The sequence below is a fragment of the Somniosus microcephalus genome, chromosome 12 (assembly GCF_052327205.1).
Source record: "Somniosus microcephalus isolate GS21.2 chromosome 12, FLI_Smic_1.0, whole genome shotgun sequence".
In the NCBI taxonomy this organism is placed as follows: Eukaryota; Metazoa; Chordata; class Chondrichthyes; order Squaliformes; family Somniosidae; genus Somniosus; species Somniosus microcephalus.
The window spans coordinates 31,037,368-31,054,303 of record NC_140998.1 but is presented as its reverse complement, the minus strand read 5'-3'; the positions used below and the strand labels follow the sequence as shown (position 1 = coordinate 31,054,303).

The following is a 16,936-nucleotide window of genomic DNA, read 5'->3' as shown; positions in this document are numbered from 1 at the left end:
TTCAAATAAAGCTGTTGGACTATAACCTGGTGTTGTGTGACTTCTTACATTTGTCCACCCCAGTCCAACTCCGGCATCTCCACACCATCTCTTAAATTAGGTCATCAGCCATTCATAGGGTCCTCATGATTGCATGGAGTGGCTTGACAACTTCCTGGGAAACCTACTGATCTGTTCCAAGGACTAGGAGAAGTGGATGGGCTGCCAATCAAGCAGACTGCTTTACCCTGGATGGTGTAGAGCTTCTTGAGTGTTGTTGTAGCTGCATCCACCCAGGCAAGTGGAGAGTAATCCATCACACTCCTGACTTGGGTCATGTTGGTGCTGGAGACGCTTATTGGATTTAGGTAAGGCACTCGCCGCAGAATACCGAGCCTCTGACCGGCTCTGGTAGCCACAGCATTTATGTGACTGGTCCAATTACGTTTTTGGTCAATAGTGACCGCCCCCCCCCCCCAGGATGTTGATCCGGTGATAATCATGCCATTGCATGTCAAGGGGAGGTGGTTGGACTCTCTCTAGTTCAAGATGGTCATTTCCTGGCACTTGTGTCGTGCTAATGTTACTTGCCACTTATCAGCCCAAGCATGAATGTTGTCCAGGTCTTGCTGCATACAGGCATGTAATACATCATTATCTGAGGAACCGCGAATGGAACTGAACACTCTGCAATCATCAGCAAACAGCTCCATTTCTGACCTTATGATGGAGGGAAGGTCATTGATGAAGCAGCTGAGATACTTGGGCCTAGGACGCTGACCTGAGGAACACCTGCAGCGATGTCCTGGAGCCGAGATGATTGGCCTCCAACAACCATCTTCCTTTGTGCTAGATATGAATCCAGCCACTGGAGAGTTTACCCCTAAATCCACATTGACTTCAGTTTCAGTAGGGCTCCTTGGTGCCACTCGGTCGAATGCTGTCTTGATGTCTAGGAAAGTCACTCTCACCTTGCCTCTGGAATTCAGCTCTTTTGTGCATATTTGGATCACAGCTTAATGAGGTTCGGAGCAGGGTAGTTCTGACGGAACACAAATTGAGCATCAGTGAGCAGGTTATTGGTGAGTAACTGCCACTTGATAGTAATTGTTAATGACTCCTTCCATTACGTTGCTGATGTTGGAGAGTAGATTGATAGGATGGTAATTGGTTGGGTTCGATTTGTCCTCCTTTTGTGGACAGGACATACCCGAGCAGTTTTCCAATTTGTTGGGTAGATGCCAGTGTTGCAGCTGTACTGGAACAGCTTGGCTAGTGGCGCGGCTGCTTCTGGAACACAGGTCTTCAGCATTAGTCGAGATGTTGTCGGGACCCATAGCCTTTGCTGTGTCCAGTGCATTCAGTCATTTCTTGATATCACATGGAGTGAATCGAATTGGCTGAAGGCTGGCATCTGTAGTGCCACCCTGAGGACCTCAGGAGGTGGCCGAGAAGGATCACCCACTCGGCACTTCTGGCTGAAGATGATTGCGATTGCTTCAGCCTTGTCTTTTGCACTCACGTACTAGGCTCCACCATCACTGAGGATGGGGATGTTCATGGAGCTTCCTCCTCCCGTTAGTTACTTAATTGCCCACCACCATCCGCAACTGGATGTGGCAGGACTGCAGAGCTTTGGTTTGATCGGTTGGTTGTGGGAACACTTAGCTGTCTATAGCATGCCACTTCCGCATGCACGTAGTCCTGTGCTGTAGCTTCAGCTCGTTGGTACCTCATTTACAGGTACGTCTGATCGTCTAATGCTGCTCCTGGCATGCTAGTCTACACTCCTCATTGAACCAGAGTTGGTCATCTCGCTCGATGGTGTTGGAGAAGTGAGGGATATGCCGGGCCATGAGGTTACAGATTGTGGTGGAATAGATTTCTGCTGCTGCTGCCGATAGCCCACAGCACCTCAAGAATGCCAATTTTGAGCTGCTATCATCTATCCTACTTAGTCTTCTTCTTCTTAGGCAGTCCCTCGGAACTGAGGATGACTTGCTTCCACATTAAGAATGAGTTCGCAGGTGACTTATGAGTCCAATGCGGGTGGGTGGGGTGCTTGGGTTGACGTGCGCTCCTTGTGCTGCCTGCGCTTTGCTTCCGCTTGCTCCCGGCGAAGAGACTCGAGGTGTTCGGCGCCTTCCCGGATGCTTCTCCTCCACTTTGTGCGGTCTTGGGCCAGGGATTCCCAGGTGTCGGTGGGGATGTTACACTTTTTCAAGGAGGCTTTGAGGGTGTCCTTGAAACGTTTCCTCTGCCCACCTGGGGCTCTCTTGCCATGTCGGAGTTCCAAGTAGAGCGCTTGTTTTAGGAGTCTCGTATCGGGCATGTGGACGATGTGACCCGTCCATCGGAGCTGATCGAGCATGGTCAAAGCTTCGATGCTGGGGATGTTGGCCTGAGCAAGAACATTGACGTTGGTGCGCCTGCCAATGGATTTGCAGGATCTTGTGGAGGCAGCTTTGGTGGTACCTCTCCAGTGGTTTGAGGTGCCTGCCGTACATGGTCCATGTCTCTGAGGCATACAGCAGGGCAGGTATCACTGCTGCTCTGTAGACCATGAGCTTAGTGCCGGGTTTGAGGTCCTAGTCTTCAAACACTCTCTTCCTCAGGCGACCGAAGGCTGCACTGGCACACTGAAGGCGGTGTTGAGCTTCGTCGTCGACTTCTGCCCTTGTTGACAGTAGGCTGCCGAGGTATGGAAAGTGGTCCACATTGTCCAAGGCCTTGTCGTGGATTATGATAATCGGGGGGCAGTACTGTGTGGCGGGGGCAGGTTGGTAGAGGACCTTTGTCTTACGGATGTTTAGTGTAAGGCCCATGCGCTCATACATTTCGGTGAAGGTGTTGACGATGGTTTGGAGTTCGACCTCCGAGTGAGCGCAGATGCAAGTGTCGTCTGCATACTATAATTCGACGACAGAGGATGGGATGACCTTGGATCTGAACTGGACTGGAGACTGGACAGTTTTGAGCTGCTATCATCCATTCTACTTAGTACAGTGGTAGTGCCAAATGAAATGACAGAGGGTGTCCTCAGTGTGAAGACAGGACTTTGTCTCCTCAAAGACTGTGCTGTGGTCACTCCTACCAATACCATCATGGACAGATGCATGTGTGACAGGTTGATTGGCGAGGACCAGGTCAAGTAAGTTATTCCTTTGTATTGGTTCTCTCACCACCTGCTGCAAACTCAGTCTGGCAGCTCTGTCCTTCAGAACTCGGCCAGCTCAGTCAGTGGTGGTACTACGGAGCCACTCTTGGCGATGAACGTTGAAGTCCCCCACCTGGAGTACGTATGGTCGCTTTCTACAGTGTTTCCTCCAAGTGGTGTTCAACATGGCGGAGTACTGATTCATCAGCTGAGGGAAGGCGGTAGGTGCTAAATCAGCAGGAGGTTTTCTTGCCCATGTTTGACCTGAAGACATGAAACTTCATGGGGTCCAGAGTCAATGTTGAGGACTGCCAGGGTCACGCCCACCCGTCTGTATACCACCGTGCCCCCACCTCTGGTGGGTCTGTCTTGGCAGGACGGGACATAGCCGGGGATGGTGATGGAGGATTCTGGACGTTGGCTGAAAGGTATGATTTTGTGAGTACGACTATGTCAGGCTGTTGCTTGACGAGTCTGTGGGGCAGCTCTCCCATCTTTAGCGTCAGTCCCCAGGTATCCCCGTTTACATCCATTTGCGCAGCTAATTCATCGTAATAAGGTGGATGAATTAGCTGCGCAAATAGATGTAAACGGATATGATATAATTGGGATTACGGAGACATGGCTCCAGGGTGACCAAGACTGGGAATTTAACATCCAGGGGTATTCAATATTCAGGAAGGACAGGAAAAAAGGAAAAGGAGGTGGAGTAGCATTGCTGGTTAAAGAGGAGATTAACACAATAGTAAGGAAGGATATTAGCTCTGATGATGTGGAATCTGTATGGGCAGAGCTGAGAAATACCTCGGGGCAGAAAACGTTAGTGGGAGTTGTATACAGACCCCCAAACAGTAATGCTGAGGTTGGGGATGGCATTAAACGGGAAATTAGAGACGCGTGCAATAAGGGCACAGCAGTTATGATGGGTGACTTCCATCTACATATAGGAATTCCTAGAGTGTATGTGTCGAGGAACCAACTAGAGATCAGGCCATCTTAGACTGGGTATTATGTAATGAGAAAGGATTCATTAGCAATCTTGTTGTGTGAGGCCCCTTGGGGAGGAGCGATCATAATATGATAGAATTCTTCATTAAAATGGAGTGAAGTAGTTGACTCAGAGATTGGGTCCTGAATTTAAATAAAGGAAACTACGATGGTATGAGGCACGAGTTGGCTAGGATGGATTGGGGAACATTACTTAAAGGGTTGACGGTGGATAGGCAATGGCAAACATTTAAAGATTGCATGGATGAACTACAGAATTGGTTCATCCCTGTTTGGCATAAAAACAAAAAAGGTGACTCAACTGTGGCTAACGAGGGAAATTAGGGATAGCATAAGATCCAAGGAGAGGACATATAATTTGGCCAGAAAAAGCAGCAAACCTGAGGATTGGGAGCAGTTTAGGATTCAGCAAAGGAGACAAAGGAATTAATTAAGAGGGGGAAAATAGATTATGAGAGTAAGCTTGTAGGGAACATAAAAACTGACTGTAAAAGCTTCTATAGATATGTGAAGAGAAAAAGATTGGTGAAGTCAAGCGTAGGTCCCTTACAATCAGAATCAGGGGAATTTATAATGGGGAACAAAGAAATGGCAGACCAATTAAATACATACTTTGGTTCTGTCTTCACAAAGGAGGACACAAATAACCTCCCAGAGATGTCGGGGAACATAGGGCCTAATGTGAGGGAGGAATTGAATGAAATCAGTATTTGTAGGGAAATTGACGGGATTGAAGGCCGATAAATCCCCAGGGCCTGATAATCTACATCCTAGGGTACTTAAGGAAGTGGCCCTAGAAATAGTAGATGCATTGATGGTCACCTTCCAAAATCTATAGAATCTGGAACAGTTCCCATGGATTGGAGGATAGCTAATGTAAACCCACTATTTAAAAAGGGTGGTAGACAAAAAACGGGGAATTATAGACCGGTAAGCCTGGTAGTGGGGAAAACGCTAGAGTCCATTATAAAAGATGCAATAGCAGAGCACTTGGAAAACAGTGACAGGATCGGACAAAGTCAACATGGATTTACAAAAGGTAAAGCATGCTTGACTAATCTACTGGAATTTTTTAAGGATGTAACTGGTAGAATAGATAAGGGAGAACCAGTGGATGTGGTGTATTTGGACTTTCAGAAGGCTTTCGATAAGGCCCCACATAAGAGATTAGCGTGTAAAGTTAAAGCACATGGGATTGGGGGTAAGGTACTATCTTGGATAGAGAACTGGTTGGCAGACAGGAAGCAAAGAGTTGGAATAAATGGACCTTTTCCCGAGTGGCAGGCAGTGACTAGTGGGGTACCGTAGGGATCGGTGCGAGGACTCCAGCTATTCACAACATATATAAATGATGATCTAGACAAGGGAACTAGATGTAATATCGCCAAGATTGCAGACGACACAAAGCTGGATGGGCGTGTGCTGGGAGGAGGATGCAGAGAAACTCTAGTACGATTTGGACAGGTTGGGTGATTATACTGCATTTGCCATGCATCTGCCCAATGTGGATAAATGCGAGGTTATCCACTTTGGTGGCAAAAACAGGAAGACAGATTATCTGAACGGCAATAGATTGGGAAAAGGGGAAGTGCAACGAGATCTGGGTGTCCTTGTGCACCAGTCGCTGAAGGTAAGCATGCAGGTACAGCAGGTGGTTAAGAAGGCAAATGGTATGTTGGCCTTCATAGCGAGAGGATTCGAGTACAGGAGCAAGGATGTCTTGCTGCAGTTGTACAGGGCCTTGGCGAGACCACATCTTGAGTATTGTGTGCAGTTTTGGTCGCCTTATCTGAGGAAGGATGTTCTTGCCATGGAGAGAGTGCAGCGAAGATTCACCAGGCTGATACCTGGGATGGCAGGAATGACGTATGAGGAGAGATTGGGTCGATTAAGCTTATATTCGCTAGAGTTTAGAAGAATGAGAGGGGATCTCATTAAAACTTATAAAATTCTAACAGGACTGGACAGACTAGATGTTCCCGATGGCGGGGGAGTCCAGAACCAGGGGTCACAGTCTAAGGATAAGGGGTAAGCCATTTAGGACAGAGATGAGGAGGAATTTCTTCACCCAGAGAGTGGTGAACCTGTGGAAATTCTTTACCACACAGGGCAGTTGATGCTAATTCAATAAATATATTCAAGAAGGAGTTAGATATATTTCTTAAGACTAAAGGAATCAAGGGTTATGGGGAGAAAGCAGGGACAGGGTACTGAATTTGGATGATCAGCCATGATCTCATTAAATAGCGGAGTGGGCTCGAGGGGCCGAATGGCCTACGCCTGCTCCTATCTTCTATGTTTCTATGTAGGCTATTTCAGAGAGCAGTTAAGAATCACATTGGTGTGGGACTGGAGTCACATATAGACCGGACCAGGTAAAGACGACAGGTTTCCTTCCCTAAAAGACATTAGTGAGCCAGTTGGGTTTTGACAACACTCCGACAGCTGCATAGTCACTTTTTAAAAACTGAATTCAAATTCACAAACTGCGATAGTAGGATTTGAACTCACGTCTCGGGATCAGTCCAGCAATGCGACCACTACGCTGCCATACCCGATAGCATCAGGTGTTAAAGTCATGAACATATGGTTGTGAGATATTACTGCTGGGCCCTTCTCTCCTAGTAACTTGGTACTCTTGTGTTCAAATGTTACGGAATATTCACAATATCATTTTCATGACATAAGAAAAATGTGATTTTATATACAAGGGGAGAAGAAAAGCTGTAATGACTAAACACACAAAATATATATGTACACAAACATACATGTTAATGTGCTGCTCCTCAGTGCCAACACTGATCTACTTCCACCCATGTGTTAATGTACTGGGCCTTGCAGTTGTCACAACAGAGTAAACTGCTTCCACGGACAAAGGGACTTCAGTACACTAGGTCTATATATAACAGGGTTGGTGTAGACAATATGGACCTGTACAGAACCATACTATTCACAAGGCAGTTCCTATTCAGTAGTTTCAGTAGAGGGGATCTCATCGAAACCTATAAAATTCTGTCAGGTCTGGACAGACTAGATGCAGGAAGGATGTTTCTGATGGCCGGGGAGTCCAGAACCAGGGGTCATAGTCTAAGGATAAGGGGTAAGCCATTTAGGACTGAAATGAGGAGGAATTTCTTCACCCAGAGAGTGGTAAACCTGTGGAATTCTCTGCCACAGAGGGCGGTGGAGGCCAGTTCATTAAGTATATTCAAGAAAGAGTTGGATATATTTCTTAAGGCTAAAGGGATCAAGGGATATGGAGAGAAGGCAGGGACAGGGTACTGAATTTGGATGATCAGCCATGATCTCATTGAATGGTGGAGTGGGCTCGAGGGGCCGAATGGCCTACTCCTGCTCCTATCTTCTATGTTTTCTATGTTTTCAGAAAAATAAATCAAGGATGACCTTATTTATGAAAAGGTGAATCTTTGAACAAAGTTACCTTGTAGTAACAGGACTTTAAATTTTCACCATAAATATTTTCATGCTCAACTTTAGCTGTACATTGGTTTCCAATAGAAAGGCGTTGAGAGTTAAATCCAACCACGTAACAAGATTTTGTTTCTAAATAAACCTAAACAAAAAAAATCAGATGCTCTCCTATAAAATAGGATTCCTGTCAGATTCAGGAGCCAGCATTCCACAAAGGAAAGACTTGTTTTGATATCGTGCCTTTTAGAATGTTCCAAAGCGTGTTACAGCCAATGAAGTACTTTTCGAAGCACAGTCACTGTTGTAATGTGGAGAAATGCAGCAGCTAATTTGCACACAGCATGGTCCCACAAACAGCAATGAGTTGAATGACCAAATGATCTGTTATAGTAATGCTGGTTAAGGGATAAATGTTGGCCAGGACACAGAGAAGTTCCCTGCTCTTCTTGAAAAGTGCCATGGGATCTTTTATGTCCATCTGAGGGGGCAGACGGGGCCTCGGTCGAACATCTCATGGGAAAGAAACACAGTGCAGCACTCCGTCAGTACTGAAGCATCAGCTTAGATTATGTGCTCGAGTTTTTGGAGTGGGGCCTACGCCTCATTAGCCCCACTCCCTGACTTACAAAAAAATACATATGGTCTCATCGGAGCTGTGCTGTCTGCTGTACCTTTGGAAAAATACATTGAAAATCCAGCCTCATCGAGATTTGCTATGTGCTCTTATTGGTTTTAGCTAGAAATAATATTTTTTTTATGTGTCTGCTGACCACTAGCTCGCTCCTTAATTTGTTAAACTTCGGGCATACAATACCAAGTCCCACTGCATCAAAAAATTAAAGCTTCAATCTCTGCCAAGTATTCCTCCAAAAAAAAACTGAATACGAGTTCCAACTCCACTGTCTTTGTTTCAATTCAGCACTATCCAATCCCAGCTCCTCACCCTTCCTGGTTCTGCAACGTCACGCCTGAAATTAAAAACTATAACCTCACTCCTGGATATACTGCTATCTGTAAATAAAATTCTTGGAACTCCAGCTCCATTTCCTCCTCTTCCTGACTTTGCAATGTGATGCTGCTTATTTTTTAATAGCTGTTTGCTGCTTCAAACTTTTCAAAATAAAACTATGGCCCAGCTCCTACCTGTGCTCCATGCTGAAAATAATTTGAAACAACCACCCTACTGATATCAAAAAGTATATCATCTGACCAACCACGAGCTGTGGTACAGGATATTCACTAGTACTTGAATAGAATACTGTAGGGTCATAAAGTGGAGGAGCTTCTCCAATATCTAGTTCCAAGTACTAACTTGCTAACACTACACAGTGAACACACATTTCTAACAGGATGTCTTACACCTACCTGATAGGAGCCATTTATTGCTTTGGAGTAATCGTTAGCCTTCTTGTCGCCAGATGCCATCACGGCGCTCGCTGCTGCTGACTGAAATACACAGGAAACTAGAAATGTTAATACAGTAGGCCTTTTTACTAGGACAGCTTAAATATGTATTCTGTCAGTAATTAAATATTAGGAGCAAGGATTTTCTCAGCGTACATTCAAACAGGAAAATTTAAAACAAAGAATTACTAAATTTCCAAGTGCAGTAAAAGTATTATTACTCTATTCTTTTAGGAAGACAAAGAACATCTTAAATTAAGAGTATCAAGGGCATTTAATCCATGTTCGCCATTTGTGGGAACTGTAAATAATGCACGTTATATCAGAGGAATATCACAGAATGACTGGGGCTCATCAATACTTGTCTTGATGCCTAGAAAAAGAAATACATTTGAATGCAGACACCCTTTTAATCCAGTGGGTGCTCATTACTATGTGAGTACAGTAGTCGAGTGGTTGTGGCACGTCACTGCAACCCAGAGGACAAGTTAAAATCCCACCATGTCAAGTTATGAAACTTAATTCAATATAAATCTGGTAATTTGTGGGTTAGAAAAAGCTGACTGACTGTCGTAAAATCCCAACAGGAAACTGCCTCCTCTACCTGGCCTAACCGATATGCGATTCAAGTTCCATACCATGTGGTTGACTCTTAGGCCTAGAAATTGAGTGCCCTTAGCGCCGATTTTGCGGCGCTAGAGGGCCTTGCGCTGCAATTGGCGCCGGCGCCGAAATTGCCTGGGGCCCTTCCGCCGCGGTAGACCGGTAGCGCTGCGCCGGCACCGATTACGTCATCGGTGTGCGCAGCGTCCCGGTTGCTATGCCGACGGGCCCCAGCGCCGAAATTCAGTTGCGGCCGCCTCGCCCGTGGCAGCCGCAACTAAGACTCTGGCAACAGAGTCTTACAAGTCTTTGCGCCGGCGCATTAAAGGCCCCGCGGCGGCCGGCCGCTTTCCCGCCAGCCGCCTGGCCGCAGCTCCCTCCCCGGACTTCCCCCCCCCCCCCCGCCGGAACAGAAGCAAGCCCGGCACTTGTCCGAGGTGCCGGGCTCATTTTTAAAAAGATTTTCGCGGGCCGCGGCCGGGTGCAGGCAGCTCCTCCTTAAGGGAAGGAGGAGGCCTGCACTTCCCGAGCCTGCCGCACCGCATCGGGTGCCGCAGCGCCGGAATTGCGGCGCGAAACGGCAGTTAGCGCCGATTTACCGCCGCAAAGACCCTTCAGTAGCGCCGGCAGCCGTTTGGGCGCGGCCCTGCTGAATTTTTGGCGCGCGCAGGGGGACTTAGCGCCGGCACTAACTTCCGGCGCTAAAGCCCTGGCTAAGCCAAAACTCAATTTCTAGGCCTTAATATTGTAAGGAATGGGTAATAAATATTGGCTTACCAGTGTCACACACATCCCATGAAAAAAGTTTAATTGCCTGCAATTTTAACTATAAAATGTTTCAAGTGTGCACAATTACATTTCTTAAAGAGCTATAATACATATCGTAATTTTGTTGTAAATTACCAAAAACATTTAAGGTGAGACTACCTTTTAGGGCTCCCTCCCCCTTTTTTTCTTCTTGGGAGTCCCCAAAACACAGACTTGCCATCAAATTTCAGTCAGAGTTACTCTAAGCAAATGGCAACAAGGTGAGGAATTCAATGTGTGGGGAAGCACAGGTAAAAATCCACAATCCACTGAAACACAGGTAGATGCTCAAACATCTGGCCGTGAGGAATCCTAGTAACAAAGCATGTGTGGGGATATTAACGTTCTTTAAACTCTACTTCCCTCTGTAGGAAGCAAGTACCCAGAGGAAATCATAACTTTATCCCAAAATTTTTCAGATGGCAGGAATGACGTATGAAGAGAGATTGGGTTGATTAGGCTTATATCCGCTAGAGTTCAGAAGAATGAGAGGTGATCTCAATGAAACTTATAAAATTCTAACAGGACTAGACAGACTAGATGCAGGAAGGCTGTTCCCGATGGCGGGGGAGTCCAGAACCAGGGGTCACAGTCTAAGATAAGGGGTAATAAGGATAAGGGGCAAGCCATTTAGGACTGAGATGAGGAGGAATTTCTTCACCCAGAGAGTGGTGAACCTGTGGAATTCTCTACCACAGAAGACAGTTGAGGCCAATTCATTAAATATATTCAAGAAGGAGTTAGATATATTTCTTAAGGCTAAAGGGATCAAGGGATATGGGGAGTAGGCAGGGACAGGGTACTGAATTTGGATGATCAGCCATGATAGCATTGAATGGCGGAGCAGGCTCGAGGGGCCGAATGGCCTACTCCTATCTTCTATTAACTAAATAATTTGCCTCAATGCTTGGGCGAAGTTATATCATTCCGACTCCTCTGAACATACTGGGGCAAAACTTCGATCCCCACGGGCGAGTACGCGCTGGGTACTCACGCGTAGGCCCAACAAAAGTGCCGGTTTCGTGCATGCACTGCGCATGCGCGGGAAACCGGAACTTCCGTTCCCTTAAAGGGGTTCACGGGTCGAACGCGTGCGCCGGAGAGGCAGCGCATACGCCTGGAACTTGCGGGGTTTTTTTCAGGTTTTTCCGGGAGGGTAAATCTCCAGCAGCTACGCTTTTAAAAAGCAGTAGCAAGGCCTGCTTTTAACAAGGTAAGTGGTGAATTAAGTAAAATTAAAACATTTTTCCACAGGTTTATTTTTTTTAATAAATACTTTTAAAAAAAGGTAAGTTTATTTTTAGCCCCATTAGAAACTGTAATTAATTATTTCAAAAATGTTAATTGTTTAAAATAGTTATTTTATGTAATTTATAGCTATTTTAAAAATGTGATTTTTTAAAAAATTTATTTAAAGTTTGAGTTATGTTTTGGGGCTGAATTGTATTCATAGATTTGACAGGTCTTCCCGTCAAATCTATGAATACAGATTCCCTGCGACCATTGGCTCCCCATGGCCCACGTGATCCCAGGGGACGCTTCTAACTAACTGCGCCCCTGGGATACGCAAGCACTGCGCGCCGGCAGCTGGAACAGGCCCAGGATCGGAATCCCACACGGGCCCACAGCACAACGGCCGGCGCGCTAGGTAAGTGCAGGTCGGAGGCTTGCACCCGCGGGAAGCCTCCGACCCGAATTTCTGGGCCACTATAGTCAACTTCATCACCTTTGCAAGTCATAGCATCTGTTTTGGGATTCACTGCTGCTCACAAGATCTCAATGATCACGGGATGCCCTCCCTCTTAAAATATTTTCGGTTACATTGAGAATAATCGTTCTTAAGGAGTTTTATTTTGAAATACATGAGATATAGAATAGTATACGTGCAAATTCAAAGAGCTTTCCAAAAAATAGCCAATGTGTTTAACACCCTCATGAATGCTACTTGATGTCAGATTCAGGAGCCAGCATTCCACAAAAAAAGACTTGCATTTATATAGCGCCTTTCACGGCCTCAGAACGTCCCAAAGCGCTTTACAGCCAATGAAGTACTTTTGAAGGGTAGTCACTCTTGTAATGTAGAAACGCGGCAGCCAATTTGTGCAGAGCAAGGTCCCACAAACAAGAGATACATGACTAGATCATTTGGTTTTTTAAGTGCTGTTAGTTGAGGGTTAAATATTGGCCAGGACACCGGGATCTCACTTTTCCACAAACATCAGCTAGAACAAGTTACTGGGCTAAAACAGCATTGCTCGCTGACCTCCACTGGCTCCCGGTCTGGCTACGCCTCGATTGTAAAATTCTCATCCTTGTTTTCAAATCCCTCCATGGCCTTATCCATCCCTATCACTGTAACCTTCTCCAGCCCTCAGAGATCGCTGCGCTCCTCCAATTCTGGCCTCTTGTGCATCCTCGATTTTCATCGCCCCACCACTGGCGGCCGTGCCTCAGGCTGCCTAGGCCCCAAGCTCTGGAATTCCCTCCCGAAACCTCTCCGCTTCTTTCACCTCCTTTAAGACGCTCCTTAAAACCAACCTCTGACGAGCTGTCCTAATAGCTCATGTGGCTCGGTGTCAAGTATTGTTTGATAACGCTCCTGTAAAGTGCCTTGGGACGTTTTACTACGTTAAACACGCTACATAAATGCAAGTTGTAGTTGTAATGGAGAAGCCGAGTAGCATAAGTCATACCAACATAACAGGTTTAGTTAACAAAGGTATTACTGTCAACTGGAATTTAAGATCTGAAGACATACAGTCACGACATTTTGTATTATTGGAGTTTTTTTCCACAATGCTTTACCAATTTATAAACCAAGCTGTATATATTATAGAAAGAATTTATAACTGATGGTGAACTTGCATCTTTCTCTAGTTTTTCTCCTATCGTCCCTTATGCTATCTCCGAGCTTATCTTGCCCATGAGACCCACCTCCTGCTCCCTCGAACCTATTCCCAACTGCTGACCACCCAACTTCCCTCCTGGTTCCCATGTTAGCTGACATTGTTAACGGTACTGTCCCCTTCCCCTTCAGATTTGCCGTCATCACTCCTCTCCTCAAAAAACCAACCCTTGGCCCGTCAATCCTTGCAAACTACCGCCCCATCTCCAACCTCCCTTTCCTCTCCAAAGTCCTTGAACGTGTTATTGACTCCCAAATCCGTGCCCATCTTTCCCGGAACTCCATGTTTGAATCCCTCCAATCAGGTTTCCGCCCTTGCCACAATACTGAAACAGCCTTTATCAAAGTCACAAATGACATCCTATGTGACTGTGACCGTGGTAAACCACCACTCCTCGCTCTTCTCGACCTGTCTGCAGCCTTTGACACAGCTGACCACACCATTCTCCTCCAACACCTCTCCTCCGTCGTCCAGCTGGGTGGGACTGCACTCACCTGGTTCCATTCTTATCTAGCCAGTCTTAACCAGAGAATCACCTGGAATGGTTTCTCTTCCTGCTCCCGGACCGTTACCTCTGGTGTCCCATTGTCTTCGGTCCCCGCCACAAACTCGGTTTCCTAGCTACCGATTCCATCCCTCTCCCTGGAAACTGTCTGAGGCTGAACCAGACTGTTCGCAACCTTGGTGTTGTATTTGACCCCCGAGATGAGCTTCCAGCCACATGTCCACGCCATCACTAAAGACCGCCTGTTTCACCTCCGTAACATCACTCGACCTCCCCAGCCTCAGCTTATCTGCTGCTGAAAATCTCATCCATGCCTTTGGTACCTCTAGACTTGACTCTAGGCCGACCTCCCATCTTCCACCCTCCATAAACTTCAGCTCATCCAAAACTCTGCTGCCCGTATCCTAACTCGCACCAAGTCCCGTTCACCCATCACCCCTGTGCTTGCTGACCTACAAGTTGAGCACGGTCTCCATTTTAAAATTCTCATCTTTGTTTTCAAATCTCTTCATTTATGCCCTCACTAAAAATATTAACTGTAATAATCACTAGAAGTGTAACAAGTAATCTGCATTTGATTATCAGAATTAGAAAAGAACAGACTCCAACTGACCCAGACTGAAGCTTCCTCCACATTGCCACACTTGTATCTCTGTTCTGTGGGAGATACAAGTGTAGAAGTATATCGCAAAGATTAGCAATCATTTTACTTCATCAATTGTTTTCCAAACGATACTTTAAATTTAGCAGAGATGTGAAGAATCATCATCAGCAATTCAGAAGGAGTTACTGATGACTTTTTTTTTTACAGTTCAAAAAAAGGGTGCAGACTTCACAGGACAGGCAAACGCCTCTACTCAACGTTATCCCCGAGATCCAATTGGCACCTAGTGCTTCCCGTCCACAGCCACTTGACCTCCATGTCACCTTCACACCTTCAAATACCCAACCCAAATTCTGCTCTCCAGCTCCACTGGGGAACAACTCGGATATCATGGCATTACTCCCACTTCAGACACTCAGCCAAGCTCTAGAAGAGCAGGTTTTCCCAATCTCAAGAAATCCCAGTACATACTAAGGGAACAAGCAGGACTTGGTTGACCACTTCACTATAGACTGTGCATTCACAACATAAGGGGCCAGAAATTCCAGGCCAGAAGCGTGAGTACGGTCGGCTTACTCACGCTTCTGGCCGTTGGAAATGCCGGCGTTCAGCATGAACAGCGCATGCGGGGAACGCCGGCATTTCCAGACCTCGAGCGCGTGCGACTGCACAGGCAGCGCTTGCGCAGTGAACTTCGTGGATTTCATTCATGAAATCCGTGAGGGTAAGTCCTTAGAAGTTACACTTGAAAAAAGCAAGTGTAAAGTTGTTCATTGGCTGCGGAGGAAGATATATTTTATCGTGGAGCTTTTGAAATGCAATATTTTTGTTTGGGAAAGGGAGGGAAGTTATTTTAAGAAATTTTAAGTAAGTTTTAAAGTTTAAATTTTTTTTTTTTTTTTAAAAAGGGTTTTCAGAACGGTAGGTAGAAGGAGCAATTGTGGCTGTGTGAATGGAATGTGAGAATGAGTTATGTATGTATGTCCACATATAATATATGTATGTATGTTTTATATTCCTTTACTAATGTGTATGAATGTATGTTTTTAATTATGATTTTCCAATAAGTTACTTTCTCTGAAAGTCATAATTAAATAATACATTCATACACATAAGTAAAGGAATATATACATAACACGCAAAGGAATATATACAGACATACATACTTTCAGAAGCTCCACGATAAGAAATATCTTCCTCCGCAGCCTGTGGAGCAACTGTACCCATGCTTTTTTCATGTGTAAGTTGTAATGACTGGACCTCACTGAAAGCATTAATGAAAGCGGCGAATTATACTGCGCACGCGCTGCCTGTGCAGTCGCACGCGTTCTGCCTCTGAACCCCTTCGTTCAGAGGACAGGAAATGCCGGTTTTCCCCACATGCACTGTGAATGCTGAAAACCGGCATTTCATCCGGCCAGATGCGTAAGTACCTCGACCGTACTAGCGCATTTGGAAGGGAATTACTGGGCCAACATTTTACAGGTCAATAAAATAAAAAATTTAACAATTGCACGACTTGCCCCCTCGCATCTGCGACTGAGGGCCCAAGGAGGTGCATTGCGCAAGAGGTCATCATCGTACGTATCCTCACACTGTTCTCTTTGGGGAACTGTATGAAGTGGTGGAAGGATTTATGGCCGTGATTAACGCTCATTCCGTGACCGTAACCATCTTTGAACCAGCCATTAGGGTGGTTAGTCCTATGGCGGGAGGGTTTTACGGGCTCCCACAACCCATCTGAGGGGGGGGTGGGGCCACCAACACCCACGGACGCAAGTATCCCGCTGGATGTCCACCCAGAATTTAAAGTTGGAGCTCCGACTCCACTTGCCGGGACTGTCCGGAGTGGGGTTCAAAACCCTACTCCTTCTGGCCCAGCGGCGGGATGCTTACTGCTACGCAAAAGGCCCACTCCGCACAAAAGGTGACACCCATACGTTTCCTGCGCCTTTTCCCTCCCCGTGACTGGAGCCCTATGCTGCCATTTCACGTTGCTAATTGGATTGGGCCTTTGTCATAGCGGTAGGATCCCCACCGCTGGGCCAGATCAGGGTAGGGTTTCGAACCCCGCTCCAGACAGTCCCGGCAAGTGGAGTCGGAGCTCCGGCTCTAAATTCTGGGTTGACATCCAGTGGGATATTTGCGTCCGTGGGTGTGGGTGGCCCCCCCTCCTTGTATAGCTTGTGGGAGCCCGTAAAACCCTCCCGCCATAGGACTAACCGCCCTAATGGCTGGTTCAAAGATGGTTACGGTCACGGAATGAGCGTTAATCATGGCCATAAATCCTTCCACCACTTCATACAGTTCCCCAAAGGGAACAGTGTGAAGACACGTATGACGACGACATTGCTAAATAAATAAATGGAATTTAAAAAATTCTTTTAGGGCTTTTAAAAGTCTTTAAATTGCTTTAATTCTCTTTAAAACTACTTCAGATTACTCAAAATAATGTAAACATTTTAAAAAGTTTATAAAAGTTACCAAAATCTTCAAAAAACTTCCAAAAACCTATTTAAACTGCTGCTTTG

General features: G+C 46.0%; 1 protein-coding gene across 1 annotated transcript in view; it reads right to left on the bottom strand.

Annotated features, from left to right (window-relative positions):
- Positions 1-16,936, bottom strand: part of ylpm1 (YLP motif containing 1) — a 141,850-nt gene that overhangs the window by 110,724 nt on the left and 14,190 nt on the right. Inside the window, 1 exon segment of the mRNA XM_086002717.1 lies at positions 8,942-9,022. Within this exon segment, the coding sequence (XP_085858843.1) occupies positions 8,942-9,022 (81 nt within the window).